This window comes from Corvus kubaryi, unplaced genomic scaffold, assembly GCF_017639235.1.
Source record: "Corvus kubaryi isolate FWS band 111438036 unplaced genomic scaffold, C.kubaryi_AGA036_p1.0 37266, whole genome shotgun sequence".
NCBI lineage: Eukaryota > Metazoa > Chordata > Aves > Passeriformes > Corvidae > Corvus > Corvus kubaryi.
Window position 1 is genome coordinate 7842568 of NW_024581081.1, and position 15992 is coordinate 7858559.

The following is a 15992-nucleotide window of genomic DNA, read 5'->3' on the forward strand; positions in this document are numbered from 1 at the left end:
TTTTTTTTTTTTTTTTTTTTTTTTTTTTTTTTTTTTTTTTGCTTAAAGGAGTAGTGGCAGCATGTTAGCGAATTTATTTTCTTAATTTTAAACAGAAACAAAAATATCACACCAGCTTAATTATTGCAGATGGACAGAAACTATATTAATTGTGGAGCTCAACAGTGATGATATGCTTAGAAATTAATACTAAATATTCATTTAAAAAGTAATTATTTTTTAGTCCAGATCCAGTATTTGTCTAAAGTTTCTTTTTGAAGATTTTCCCATGTATCAGGCTAATTACAGCACAACACAAAAACATGACAGGACAAAACCTTGTTTTCAAATTAAAAAAAAAATTTAAAAGTAGGCCTTAAGGCCTAGAGGTGTGACTTATCAACTTTTCTTCCAGAACACAGCTTTATTTATCTTTCCTGAGATGCTTTGAATACCACATCAGATGTGCCTCAAGAACAGCAAGAGGAGGAAAAAAATTGCAAAGAAGCACAAATAGCATAAACAGCACTAATTAAAGAGTCTCTAATCTTACTATCATAATCATAAATCCATCCTTTTGAATTTTGGATATTTCCTTAAGAAATATTTTGCTTTTGCCAGATTCTAAGGCCTTTTCTAACTTCTCTACAACTCTCCTGCAACTATCTACAGACCATTAGCCAAGCCTGCAAAGCTAAACAACAGAAGAAAAACACCTCTGCAAAGCAGTGATTTCTTTCCAAGGTATACCATTACTGATGTTACAGAGGGGGGGAAATTACTTATTTTTCTTTCAAGAAGATGAATTTGAGATTTTGAAATCACTGCGAAGTCCAGTGGTTTTCAACCTCCTCCTAGGCAGCCTTTTCCCCATCCCCTCTTAAAGACAAATAATTAACAAATATACTTATTATGGAACTCTAAGCAATGTCTACATTAGAGCTATTTATGTTAGATAAACTTTCCTAGTCAGGGAAGGGGATTTCTGTGTGAAGTAATTGATCATCAAATTAGAACTGTTAGCAAACCACAGTTTTTTAAACAACCTGTCCACCTGCACAAAGGAACTGTTAAATTTTCTCTCAGAATATTGGAATAATTTCTAATCTTCGCTTTCCAGGAAAAGGAATTTTACACACAGTTTACACATGACAATATATTCCTGTGCATCAGCTGGGAAACAACTCGCTGATATCCTCAGTCTGCTGGCAAACGTGAGGTGAAACAGGCTAACATAAACTCTGGAGAAAGAAATTCAAGTTTAGGCATTTTATCTCGTGCCTCCAATTGACTAAAAGTGTTCAGCCATGCCAGGTCAGGGAGCTCAACTGCTAGCAGTGCAGGACAATCCCTCATGTTTCTGAGCATTGAGACATGCAAGGGGATGCTGGGCTATTTGGCATTCTTTCCTTTATTAACAGTTCCGAGTGATTTAAAAACCATGAGACCAACTGCATTCCTTTCACTACACTGACTTTGAAACCTGAAAGCAGTTTATGGAGTCCAAATTTTAATACTTTTATTACTACTTTAAAAAGTAACTTAAACATGTGGTTGGGGCATTTTTGAAGAAAAAAACATGTTTTAAAACATTACAGTTGCTAATACTGGCAGAGTTTTGTTTCTCTTGGGTCCTATTACCCAACAGAAAGTAAAGCGAAACTCAGTCCACTGCAGCCATTAACTTCACACATCTAATGTAGATTGCCCACTATAACTAGACAAAAAAATCAAAACAGTGGCAGAGAGTTCACTTAAAACACCCAAGGACTTGATCGCTGAGTCCCCAGAACAGCCCAACACATCTTAGCTGAGTGTATAAGTGAACATCTTGGCTCCTGAGGAACTGTAACCTTTGGATGAAATCTTCTGCGTGAAGGTTGTAGTGCTTGGGTGGGAGTCAGATTTTTGATTGGGGAATGGATTCCAAGCTGGATTTGGGAAACTCTCTGACTAGCCCTGAGCAAGTCACTCAAGTCTAGCTGTTTCTCCTATCAAAAGAGGGCTTATAAAAATTCACTTCATAAATTTATATGGTGTTAGAGACAGCCTGAAGCCCTAGCTTCATCAAAATCAATGGTAACACTTTTCCTGACTTATGTAGGCTCAGAATTTCATGTTTAAGAAAAAAAATTCAGAAATCGGGAAGTTCTGAAAATACTGCCTAGCCTGGCTACAAACTTGCTATGTGACCTTGAGGAGAGCAGTCTTCCCAAAAGAGAAAGAAGAAATGACAATTGTTCTCTAATTTGCAGGCAGTTTACAAGACTATAAATATCTGGAAAACATCCAAGCCTTTGGATGGAAGACACTGTCCAAATATAAAAGACAGTATTTGGGACAATTTACTGATTTTTAATTTAAAATAGTTCCTTTATACAAGTTGCTTTTAGCTTTATGTTCCTGAGGGAAATCTAAGACGAAAGGCAATTAACTGTCATTTTAATGTTATTCACAAATATCAAACTAGAATTTGCCACAGCAGACAGAAAGTCAAAGGTATTACAAAAGGAATTGTAAAAACTGATTATAGCCCTAAGTCGCAGACCCCAACCACTGTAAAATTCATGTCCACATAACACCACACAAACTGAAGTCTGAGGGCCTTTTTCTTTTACTAGCTGCAATGAGGAGGTGGCTTCAACATTCCACAGCAAACATTCACAGGTCTGGTTGCCCAATTCAGAAAAGTGAAACCAGACATGAGGTTTTATGACAGCAATGAATCTGGAATAAACACTTCATGCTATTAAAATCTGGTGGTGTCTCTAAAATCCTAACAGCTGTGTCCTCTTCCAAATGAAATACGATTGAAGACAGAAGATGAACTTTTTCAGTGATGGAGTCTTTAAATACTCCCCTAGGACACTACTCAGTGTCAGTAGAAAACAGCTGAGTTGCATCCATCAACATAAAACACATCTTCTCCCACATGAGCAATACCAGGAAAAGCAGTATAGCAAAATCAACAAAATTGTCTCAGGAACAAGCCTGCAGCTTTTGTTTATTGAGCAGTCCATCAGGATGCTAGAAACTCAGATATTACAATGTACCCGTGGGTTTTCTGAAAGGGTCCTTCTGGCCACCATCAGTAGGAGCTGCTGCTGAAGCGCACTCGCTGCTTGATCCCCAGAAGATGGTTCTTGGCTCTCTGAAGTGGTAGTACTAGAGGAGCTGAACTGTATTTCACTGTGCACAGAGGACAGAAAGGAAAGAGATTGTTTTAAGCAGCAATATTTTCCTAATATGTGTGAAACATTACAGGAGAAAGCCTGTAATTACACTACTGTTTGGCTCACAGGACTTGGGAACCTTCCACCTTCATATCTGAAGTATAGCACAGACTCACAAAGCAGTTAACACCCAAATTCAGATACACTTGATTTACTACATCCACCACAGAGAAACAGATACTTCTGTATCACAGCTTTTCTCATCCTGAGATGAACACCCTCAAGGAATCACACTTCAGAAGTGCCTTTTTCTGTCCATTGACAATTCAAGTGTAGAGAGGCACATCTACAGAGCAAAACTGCAAAGTAGATACTGCAGAGATCCTGGAATAGCTTCCAACAAGCTCACTTAGGTACCAAGCTGGTCTGGTTTCACCTGCACTAAATTCGGTGAGTTCTGATTCACCCTGCTGAGAATTCAGCCCACAAGAACTTCCTCCTGCCCTAGCAAAACAACAATACATGAACTAATTCACATAAGGCTAGCTCAGATACCCTCCATACTGAGTGTAAACTCACCCTGGGAAGGCCCTGAGCAAGATACTATTTACTGCTTTTCCTCACATTTACTGCTTTGTGTTGAAGCTACAGCATCTAAACACTTGCAAAAATCCCCACTTAGAGCAGCAGAGCCTGTTGGGTTGCAGCAATGGTGTTACCACGACATGACTGACTGGGTTTCAGAGAGAACTTTATTGAAATGAAGTAATTGTTACTTGGGGAAGAGATTTATTTTGAATACTTCTTTCTAATTCTTTTCCAAATGAGATTCATATACCAGGTGCTCTGCTCCAAGCTCACTGGCCCACTGCCTCTGGATACCTGCCTTGGGCTCTTACTACTTTTGTATCTACATGAGGTAAAAGCACCTAAGTGCTCATGCTCATGCAAGGTAGTCAATATCTGTTGCTCTTATTTTGCATAAAGACAAGCAGGAAGAAACTAGAGCAATCTGCCTACAGTCAGCCAGGAAACCTATGGCAGTGCAAAGATTAAAATCCTCCTCTTGCATACCCTACACTTGCCCCAGAGGCACCTTATTAATTTTAGTTAACTCAACTTGCCTCGCCTTTGGTTGCCAATTCCCAAAGGCTGCCATGTAACCCTTGTTAAAGCATTAAAATTGTGGCTGTCCTGCACGTAACTGGCTGTTAACTTCAGCTGCAGTGGTTAGCACTGTTCTGGAACACAGTTCAATGTCTGGATTACTTAAAAAAAGGGCTGAAGTGTCACACCAACAGGTTGAAATGCACACACTCTCTCCTCCCCTCCAGGATTTGCTACCTCTGCCTGGACCAACAGGACCACAATCAGCCTCAGGATGTCACCAGATGAGCCATCCTGTCTCTGGTTTCTGAGCCAGGTAGTTTATGTTTTCAAAGCCTTGATTGCTATCAGGCTTGAATTCCAGACCTGGTATTCACCATCTGCCACTCCAGCAGAACTCTCAGCTGAGCAGAAATGAGAGCACCCCGTGCTCCTGACCCTAATGGCTTCCTCTGCACTCCACACTCCTCGTGCTACAGACAGCAGCATGATTTGCTCCAGAGAGTCAGGACAGCTGTCATGTTTCCTTTGGACGGTACTAGCAAATGAGAACACGGCCCAACACAACCCACTTGACGTCCCAGCCACAAGACAGCTCTCTGTAAGAATCATCTCCTTTGTCAGCAGTTATTAACAAAACAGTACAGAAGGGATGGGCACTCATCCAAGATCCTGGATCACAACCAGAAGATTTAAGCAGGAAGAAAGTGGAGGAAGCCTTGAGGAATGTCTCCCAGGAGTAAGATTCCCACAGATATGGACTACAGAACAACCTTGTCCAGTCAGAAGGAAGGCAAGGGATTTTTTGTTTGTTTCCTCAGGATGAGCTGTCCCATTCCTTGTCATTGTGGGTGCAACTCTGAGTCTCCTTGTTCACAGCAGGAAAAAGGCAAATGTAGCCCAGGCTATGCAGGAACATTAGCCTGGGAATTCCTGCCCAAAAGGTGACTCAACAAAACAGCAGGGGAATAGAACAGTGGTTGCTCATGCCTTCCTAAATGAAGTCAATCTTCACTACATTTCTGCATCTTTAGTTGTCTTTCTACAAAAGGCAAAAGTATTTTGAGATCAGACCACATCTTTTATCCCACATTCACCAAAAATGGAAATGGCAGAAGGACAGACGGATGGAGCAGAGTACCAGGGGAGTCTATCCGTTCTCAGAAATCAAAAATCTTTTACTAATAAGACTTCTTCCAAGAATCAACTTAGGAAATCAAATCATCTCCCACCAGACTTGAAGTTAACCAAAAAGCCAAGAGCGCCCATAGTCTGTTCTGTGTTTACAGACAAAATTCACAGCTCCGCCTATCAGCAAGTGGTAGAGGAGACCACAAGCAGCCAGGACACTGACTGTGGGAAAGAGTTGGAAACTTTATAAGCCTGAAAAGGCAATTAGGGCAGAGAGGATGGGAAGGCAGAGCTAGCAAAGCAACAGTTCCAAAATCAGAGTCGGTCATCTGGCAGTCATCAGCCTCATCTCTCGGTATCTTCTTATTGTCTCCTCATCTTCCATTTCCTTCAGCTCCTGTTTGTTGTTTTTGTCTTCCTTATCCCTATTTTCCACACAACCTCCTTCTGACATTCACTTGCTACCCCCAACGACGAATTGCTTGCACAGCTACTTAGAAACTGTACATCTCATCTGATGACATTGCTATCACACTGACAGCAAACACCAGTAAGAAATGTGATGATGGTGTTTGTGTTTTTGTAAGCCTATAAACTAGATTCTATAAATTTATTACCATATATAAATAGGAGCAAACACTCTCTAATCATAAAATCATTATAATGGCGCTGATCGCAATATAACACAGAATCTTGCTAAATAGAAAATCTGTTCATTTGCAGAATCAAATTAATATTATCAAGATCTATCACAGTAAACTGCACTGCTAATGTAAGCAAAGGTATAATTGAACTAAATTTCGAATAATAAATTATTAACTAAAAATGTCTTTGATAAACATACAACCCACGCAGATCAAATTCAAAAGCTACATAGCACCCTCTACTGACAACTGGGTATAAAACCAGGAATTTTTTTCTGGCTCATAATCCCGTTTTGTAAGAACACTCGGTAAGCATAAGGTAGCAGAGCAATAATACATCACATAGAATGTTTTAGTATAACCACATAGTGCTGGAAAAATCGTCTTTCTCCCTCTCTGTTTAGCCTGTTGCTTCACACCACTGACAACTTGGCCCAAGCCATTCAAATATAACCCAGCCTAAGTCATCCCCTTTGTTAGGACTAGCTAGCCTTGGATCTGAACCCCTCTCAAAGCAAGCTCATTATACAGGGACACCACAAAGAATTCCCTGTTAATAAAGCTGATTTGCAGGTTTTGGCTACATTTCATTTTAACCTGCATCAGGGAATCTTGTAGCCATCACAACAGTTGCAATAATGAAGCGCCTTCCTCTTGGTCCTCACATGTTTAAAACCAGAAAGATTTCACTAGACTGCCTAAGGCAGCTGTCTGGGTCACTATAGAGCTTACAGTGTGTAATAAATATCAATAGCAATAACAAATAATAGAGCTGAAAGATATTTACGTGATGGTAAGCAACTACGGCTGTGAGGAGCCAGAGGGCAGCTCAGAGCTGGAAATGTCTCCTCCTGCATGTCCAACAAGCAATCGCTTCTGGGGTACTGGTCTGAGGTGCATCCAAAAGCACTTGCTGAACTGAGACCTGAGCAATGTGGTTGCACAAGACCCAGCCAGTGCTGACAACACAGCAGGAACTCGAAACACCCATACCTTTGTGGTCTTTCAAAACAGTCAGTTTGTGGCTGAAATGTAGCTATCCGAACGGATGACGCTCATTAGGTCTCCACTAGAAAGCTGCCAGCACCAATCTGACCAGAGTATTGCACAGTTCCAGACTGACACTAAAGCCACTAGCTGTGGATATTGCTTCTTTCAAGAAAATGATGATTTACAGTTCCCAAATAACCAAACAACAAGATTTACACTAAAAAGCAACTCAGAGCACATAAGAAGATTGAATAATGCCAGTGATAGCTGCATAAGGAGTGGGTGATTATGTGACAAATTCAATCACAGGAAACAAAGAAAAAAACTCAAAGAGGAAGGACTCTTCACTTTTTTGGTAAGACCATTAGCAGTTTCATAAAGAGTAAAATTAATTCAGAATGTGCATCTTTACTTTCTTCAGTGTTTACATCTGATAGCAGCTCAAGGTAAAGATGAAATCTCTCTTAAATCTTGTTCATATTTTGCTAGTTGTACAAATGTGAATTTATACACATTTTACTACAGGATTTGGGGACAATTTTTAGCATTTGTTTTAACTAGTAAAAATAACACAGCTAACAACAATAAGGCAGAATATCTAACTTTACAGAATGTGAAAGCTGGATGTAGTGATACACTGACATAACAGGCAGGAAAGATAACAGATCACTGCTGAAGTGTTGCAATAGACTACAAAACAGTCAGCTACTTCAGATGGACAGAAAGGCCTTGTAAAGCACGTTCCCAAAGGCACTGTGGTCAATATGAAGGTAGGAAGTGACGAATGCTTTCTTACTCAAATGTTAAGAATGGGATTCATTCAGTACACTCTTACTTCCCAGTATTCAGATACTTTTATTTTGCTAGTAAGCATGTAAACTGCTAATTTGAAAGCCTATTACATTTCAAAGCAAAGATAAATGTGCTAAAAACTTTAAAAATAAACAGTATGTGTTACCTAATAAACTAGAGTATGCATTTTGAGAAGATGCAGCCTTATTGGAATTAATGCATTATTAGCATCCACAGTTGCGTTATCTCCAAAATACTTAAAAACATTCCTTTTAGCTCTTCTTACAGAAGGGCAGGGGATGGAACAGAAGCCAGTCCCAACACCTGAAGGCCTCCATAAACTCCTACTCCTGAGCAGGATTTTGCTGCCATCATGCGGCAGCATGGTTCCCGCTCGCCTCTGAGTCTCATTCTGTTGAAAACACTCGTGTCCTGCCCAGTGTTCAGTGAAAGAAGGGCTAGAAACTCCTACACAAATAAAGGGAAGGATTTTAACTGGCCAAGCTTAACACAGGGGTTTCCTCCTGCCCCTTGGAAACCATCAGGAAAATGCTACTGAGTTTGTAAAGAGTACTTTTCAGAAAAATCCATGGCTTCATTACCATTCTCAGAGCAGACACACCGCTCATTTCTGTGTTCAAGCAGCACTATGCCCGGGGGAGCAGCTCATCTGAAATCACTGAATGCCAAAGAAGACTCTATAATATTTTTCACATCCATTTCAAAACATGCTCAGCTGCAGAGCTGCACAACCTGACAAGCAGCAATAAGAAATCTTTAAGATCCAGCAGCTTATTACAAGACAGTGGGGGGATTGTGTGATTTGGGTCACCTTGCTGAGAAATACAAAGATGTTTTAGTGACACACTTTTTGTCATTCTAAAACAGCCTTTTGAAACACTAAAAAAAAATATCTACTCTTAAGTTTACTCTTTCCTATGAGGAATAACCTCAAGGTTTCAGGGAATTTTTCCACTAGTGAACGTACTAAAGTATTAGTGGATTTATGATAGAGACATATAGTACCACTAAGGCATTCAGATAGACTTTCTTATTGTATAACACTCAAGCAGCTTATTCTGGGATGAGAATGTAAATCAAATAAGTTAGCTCATTGATCTGACATTCTCTCTTTTGCCCAGGGCTAAAACCACCAGCACTCTGCAGCCGTACTGACAGGTACCTTAAATTATTTTTTTAGTACTTGTTAGCCACTAGTTTGCTACAAATACTTTTTTAAACTTTTGGCCCTGATGATTCCCAAAAAAAAATTATTCTCAAACAAAAAATCTAAGCAATTTTTCTTTAATTGAGGTCTTTATCTGTACTGCAAAACATTTTAGATTTTAGCTATAACATAGCTTTTTAGAAGCCTGTTTTCAGTGTCAGAGCCTCATCTAAAAACAGTGAGGAGTTCAGAGGATCAACTGCTCAGACAGAACATGCAAAGTGCAATATGAATGCATGATTGCACTGGTATGGTTGAATCACATATAGTAATGAAACATACATGGATATAATTTTATCCTACATAAAGTGATATTATTTTAATAACTTTACAGGTAAATTAAAAGATACATGACCAAGAAAGCAGGATAAGGCTCAAACTGGAATAATTATTTTTTTAAAGGTATAGAGCAAGTTGGATTTTATATATAATTGATTCCAAATGAAAGCCCAAGTGTCACACAGCAAGGAGAATCTGCACCTAAAATAAAGGTGCTTTTTGCTAAGAGCTGGGCAATTCTTCTCTCTGTACTGGTTTTAGTTCAGGTAGAGTTAATTTTCTTCATAGTACCTGGTATTGAGCTATGTTTTGCATTTGTGTTGGAAATGGTGTTGGTAACACAGGGATGTTTTAGCTATTTCTGGGCAGCCCTTAACACACAACCAAGGGCATTTTCTGCTTCTCACAGCACCCCATCAGTGAGGATGTTGGGGGTGCACAAGCAGCTGGGAAGAGACAAAGCCAGGACAGCTGACCCCAACTGACCAGGGGGACATTCCCTACAATATGGCACTCGGCATATAACCTAGGTGAAGAAGGAGGAAAGGAGGATGTTCAGAGTGATGGTGTTTGTCTTCCCAAGTCACCAAGACTCAGGGCAAGCAGGTGCTCTGCCACCTCAAGGAAAGACAGGCTCCATCACATGTCGTGGTGACTCACTTCGGAACAGGTTCAAATGGTCTTTTTGTACTAACTTTTAACATCATCCATGAGCTGGGAATAGACTTTATACTTTTGTCTTGTCAAAGCCTGTCACAAAGCAATTTACAGCTAGAGGTGAACTTGGCAGAGTAATGGGAGCATCAAATTTAGATGCAATTAGCTCAGCAGGGAACCCAATCCACTGGGACTGCTGGCAAGAGGTGTTGCTGGCAAGCCAACAGACAAAAGTAGAGTCAGGGTAATTACACTGACAATAATTGGGGACTTGATTAGCTACCTGCCAATGTTTAAATAATTTACCAAACTCGGTGACAAGAATCACCCACCAAAGTGGGGATTAAAATGGAAAAGGAATTATCTAGTTTTGGTGATCATTCCAACTAAAACCTCCTCAAGATTTAACTTGGCTAGGTCATCAAATATTTTTAAAGCTGGACTGCTAGGCAAGTGAGAGCCAATTTGGCAACAGACAAGTACAGAGACAATCTGAAGAAATTCTAATTCTCAGTAACCTTTAATAGAATTAATGGATAATTTTGGAAATTATTAATAAGAAAGTGTTTATACTACATTTAAGAAGCTCTGAAAATTTCCCAGGACAAGGACAGCAGGTACAGGTAATATTAGGACAACTACTATAGTTGAAAGAGCCAACAATAGAACTAAAAACCAAAACCAAACAAAGACAAAAAATAGAAACTGATAGAATATATATTAACATTCATAAACTGGAGAATATTCCAAAGATCATCTCACAACACTGAAGAATCAAAAAGAGGTGGTGGACCACTGATATTTGACAAGGCCAAGTCTAATTCCCTTTAACAGTATTGCTTGCAAAGTCAAGGAGTCTCCAAAGGAAGAAATCACAGACCCCTTTAGATTCAGACATCTGCTTTCCCTGGCACATTGTAATCCATTGTTGTTCATCTAGCCCTTCCTAAGCAAAGAAAAAGCAGGAAGCACACAAAAACAAAGAACAAAAATAAAACCATAACACACCCTCTCTTCTGTGACAGAGTGACATTGTTAAGATTTTGAATTATTTGTGAGAAATTAATTTCAGACGCTATGCCAAGAAGATAAAATGTTTATGGGCCATAGGAACTACTACTACTTTAATTTCAGTTCCTAAGAATCTGATGTGAAATGCTTAAGCCTGCAAACTGAGAAGACAATAGTAGGACTCAATACACAGAAATGGCAAGTTATAATTTGAAGATCATTAAACACTAGTTGTCTGCCTCAAGGCTTTCTTTAATAACTTTTCTTTGAGTAATATTTAGACACCTTCTTCAGTTTTACATAACAGTGTTAAAAGGTAGTTACCTATGGCCAATTCATAAGGCAATTACCTTACTCTTGACAAACCAGCCAGAGTTCATACCCTCTCCAGTCAAAATTCCTTCCCCTTTCACAACTGGAACGTTACCCAGAAGCATCACCAGCTCCTAGACACCAGCGACGTGTCTGCTGCCTCTCCCAACAACACCCACAAAGCAAGAGGCCTCTTGCCATCCTCTATCCTGGGTCAATTCTCCTCATAAAGAAGCACATCAGGGCACGTTCCATTCAAATCCACATGGTTACTCCACTTGCTCAACTCAGGTTTGACGTTTTCCCCTTAGGAGCAGCTTAATCTTAACAGTATAAAGCAAGCATGATTGGTGAAAAGTGCTTTAAGAGCTCACACACATCTACTGCAAACCTCTGCAATGTTCTCTATGCTTATCCTAATTCTGAAATCTGTGCTCCATGAGACCAAAAACCTACCCTATGAAAGGAGGATGCCACCTCTTTTGGCTAGGCATTAATTTTCTCCTGCATCTCTTGACTCGTAAAATCTAATTTGGATGGCTCATTAATGAATTTAGACACCAGGCCTAAAGTTATTGGTTGTTTCTGCACCATTTCAATTGCTCATGAAGCTGTACTGTCAAAATCATTGTCTTCTCCTAAGTTAACTTTTTTATGGGCTGGTAGATAAGTCAAGTTCATCGCAGAGGTGCTTTCTGTGTCTCTTTTTTAATATCCTTCCATAACAGCAGCATCTCCCATTGCTATGGGCTACTCTTATGATGAAGATCTCCACCAGAGAGGGCCCACCCTCAAGAGAGTAATTTTTGTAAAGGACCCTTTAAAGACAGACACACAAAAGAGACTAAGTGAAGCACTTGCTGATTACACCTTGTGCTTTATTTTATCCTATTTGCCTTTTTCATCAGTAATAACCTTTCCTTCACTGATCATTTGGTTTATCTTTAGCAAAAAAGGAAGTAACCTGACACAACTGATGAGCAAGCCTGCAGGTGGGGACAGGGGAAAGTGGGGGGGGGGGGGGGGGGAGGGAAAGATGCTTCATTCCTGAACTGTCCTTAAAGCAGGTTTGCTCCTCTATTTTCTATATGCTGTAAGTGCTCTGTATTGTCTAAATACAAGACTACTTGAAGATAAACATCTGAAGAAAAAACAAAAACCCCTTTCTTCCCATGCTACCCTTCAACCTACTCACAGATGGTAGAAACTGCCCATTGAACAAACAGCTCTCACTAATCTCTCTGGCCTAGACATTACAAACTGCCCCCGCAAAAACCAGCTTAAGCATACTTCATGCTTCCTTGTCTCCCTTTCTTATTTTTCATATTAACTTCTGTCAGTTTCCTTCATCCTTCATGCTCTCTTTTTGCAAAACCTCGTGTTCTGGCTTCCCACTGACTCCCACAAAGAAACAGGCCTGGGAACCCACTCCTCTTTGCTGATTTGTTCTGTTCCCTGGTCTGAACTGTCATTATACTCCGAGATTTACAGCAAAGGTGCTGGTCTTAAGAAACTACATGCACATAAACACCTGCAAAGGATAGCTGAAGATGCTTTTGTTGACAGGGTTGAGCAGACCCCTTAAAAATAAACCTCATCCCTTATGGTCTGCAAACCATAACTAAAAAACAGCACATAGCACAGGAAGACAGATGTCACATAAGCATCTAGCAAAGGCAGATTCAGTATGACTTCTTACATGAGAAGGAAGATTGTCCTTCCTTTGATTAAAAACAAATTAATTGCTAAAAGTCAGGGGACAGAAAACTATTTCTGAATTGAGGACAGATTCAAGTTCATAGTTATAGGAAGGGGGAGCAGAAGAGTGTTCTGTCCAAGGTGAAACAAAGAGAGTTATAAAGAGAAGAATTATTATTATTATTTATTATAATATTTATAATATTATAATAATATTATTATCAAGAAATAAATAGAACCAAACTAAAATGTTTGATTTTTTTAGGTCAAAACTGAACTCTACCAGGATGGGGGTTTATTTTGCTAAAGACAGACAGAACATTTCTACTACTCAATTTTTTTCTTTTTTTTTTGACTCTTTTCCCACTGACAGATAAAAGCATTATTCTCATGTCATTGATATTAGCATTCTATCTAAAATGCTAACACTGTTTTTAACATGGTCCCAAGTTTTTCAAAAGTCTCCACTGAAAGCCAAACACTTGCAGAACAATATTCAAAAAAGATCATTCTCACTCCATTACTCAACTTCTCCAAATGCTGTAAAACAGTATGAAAAACAAAATTATTTCATAAAAATACTTATGAATAGATAAAATTATTTTTACAGATATGTAAACCGCACATCACATGAAAGAGTGTGGAAACCACAGTAATAAATATGGGATTTGTATGGATCACTCCAAAAAGAACTTTTGAAAAAAGAAAATTGTTTGGATGACTCATCAGAGCAGCAACTTATCATTAGAGATTTAATGCAAGGTGAAAGGCTCTGCTGCTAGAATCCACAGGTCAGTGACTGATACTGACACAGCACTAAAAATTTTCAAAGAATGCAACAGGTATGGGAAGAAAACAAGACAAGGTTGAGAGAGCAGTCCCACTTTGTTTTATTTACAATTTGATTTGTAATATCTACACTTGACTTTGGCTATTCCCAGAAAGTAGTTAAAGCCAAGTGGATAGTTCTGATTTTCATTTTCACTTTTTCTTTCCAGTGTTCTTATAAAGCTGTCACTGTTTCAGTAGAAAGCAAAAAAAAATTTCATGCTTTGACTTCTCTAGAAAAGGTTAGCACATTTACGCACCAGTACTCCCCTTCACATGCATCTTTCACAGCTACAGTTTCACAGTTTCTAGCAATGCAAACTTTTAACGTTTCTAAAAATAAGGGCTTACTTACTGAGCATTTGACATACAATCACAATTTGATAGCTGATGTCTAAAACTTCCTTCCTTCTGACAGCCAGCTTTTAAATAGCAGGATCTAATTTCCCCTTTAGAAAATAGAGGAAAAAAACATCAGTTCAGTGATGTAATCATTTGTTTACACAAAAAATTTATAAAATACACAATTTAGGTCAGGCATGTTGATAAATATTTCTCAGTCTGTGCATTAGGCTCATTTTGGATTTCAGAAAGCAAATTAACATTTGAAGAACTGAGAAGTTGAGACAAATCAAAACACAGAAGTTACAGTGAAAATTTAAAAGGCATGTAAATTAAATGCAAAGAGCATTGATTAAGTTCACTGTAAAACGAAATCAGATTTTCCTCTTTCCATTCACAAAGGTGAGGTCAGGGGGTACAAAGCAATAAAAAGTTCTGCTAGAAGTGTACCACAGCTCCTCCCTGTTTACAGAGGCAGCACAAAGCCCAGGGTGGCTGCTGGCTGACCCAGAGGCCACGTCACCTGCCCCACTGGCAGCTGCTGCCCTTCTGCCCACAGCACAGCAGCAGCTGCAGGCTGCCAGCAGGGCCAGGAGGAACCAGAAAATCAGAGAATCTCCAGCATCACAGACCCAGTACCATGAGCACTCATTCCATGCTGGTTTTGAAGACAGCTTTAAAGGAAATAGGGCTTTTGGGACAACTGCCTTTCAGAGGTATGAGCCAGTACCCCACAGGGCACTACACAGGGCTCAAACCCATCCTACAGCTTCAGACTCTAAGAATAGCTTCAGAACAGTGGCATGCAAAGTATATGCATGGGGCAAGACTAGGTCATTCATTAATTTCCTTAAAAGGGGTAGCAGATCACAACTCCAAATGAGAGCAACCATCATGGTAACAAGAGGTCAGTCTGAGCCAGCTGAAGAACAAAACTGTGAAACAGAGTAATGTTTTGCCCAGCCAGGTCAGTGCAAAACTTTTAGTCATGCGGAAAATACCAGGGGTTCTTCTGACGGGACAGAAGTTGTCTTCTGGCCTAGCCAGCATGTTTTGAGAATGATGTTTGGAAGATAATCTTTAGGCACTGTGTAAGGCTCAGGTCTGTGATGGTCACTGGTGGATTTGGAAAACTCTATTTATTGCACATCTGACTTTAAATCACTAAGCCCTTTTCTTTCACATACACAGAAAAACATGCAACCAGTAACAAAGAGAGATATCCTTCCAGGACATCTGAAGTGTTTAGCAATTTCCTCATGTATTGCGATTATCCCAGCTAGATAAACTCACCATTTTCATCTATGAACACGTGCATTGCATCCACGGAGAGCTCATCTTGCACAGACGCCTCAGGTCCACTTATTACTTGCAAGACAGAACTGTCTTGCTGAGAAGTTACCCGGTAGATTATCTGTCTTTGCCTGCTGCCCTGGTAACTTGACACAAAAATGTTTCAAAACTACTATGAGGAACTTTTTTCTTGTTCTCAATAAAACAAAAAGAAAGAGAGGTTAATTAAAAGTTTATGTCATTTCTACTCAGTGAAACAAAACAGCTTACATCATATCTTTGAAGTACAAAATTGTAAAGTAAACTGGCCTTACAGTGCTGCAAATTTGGCAGACTCTGGTAGCACCGGACTAGTACTAGCACGATCTTGGCTTTGTACATCTGATCTTTCCTGTTTAGGAAGTTGCTCACAGTGCTTTTCTGTTCCCACCATTTCTTCTTTTCTCTCCGTCATCTGGCTATCTGGAAAACAGGGCAGTGAAGTGGAGCCACTCTCCACAGATGACTTTGAAGAGTTTCATTCATTAA

General features: G+C 39.5%; 1 protein-coding gene across 3 annotated transcripts in view; it reads right to left on the minus strand.

Moving 5' to 3' along the window:
- PCNX2 (pecanex 2) overlaps positions 1–15992 on the minus strand; it is a 152160-nt gene that overhangs the window by 114129 nt on the left and 22039 nt on the right. For all 3 annotated transcript variants that reach the window (XM_042025252.1, XM_042025253.1, XM_042025254.1), the window contains 4 exons: positions 15779–15926; positions 15465–15610; positions 14185–14278; positions 3033–3168 (listed from right to left, as the gene is read on the minus strand). In XM_042025252.1, the coding sequence (XP_041881186.1) occupies positions 3033–3168; positions 14185–14278; positions 15465–15610; positions 15779–15926 (524 nt within the window). The remainder of the gene's footprint in view (positions 1–3032; positions 3169–14184; positions 14279–15464; positions 15611–15778; positions 15927–15992) is intronic.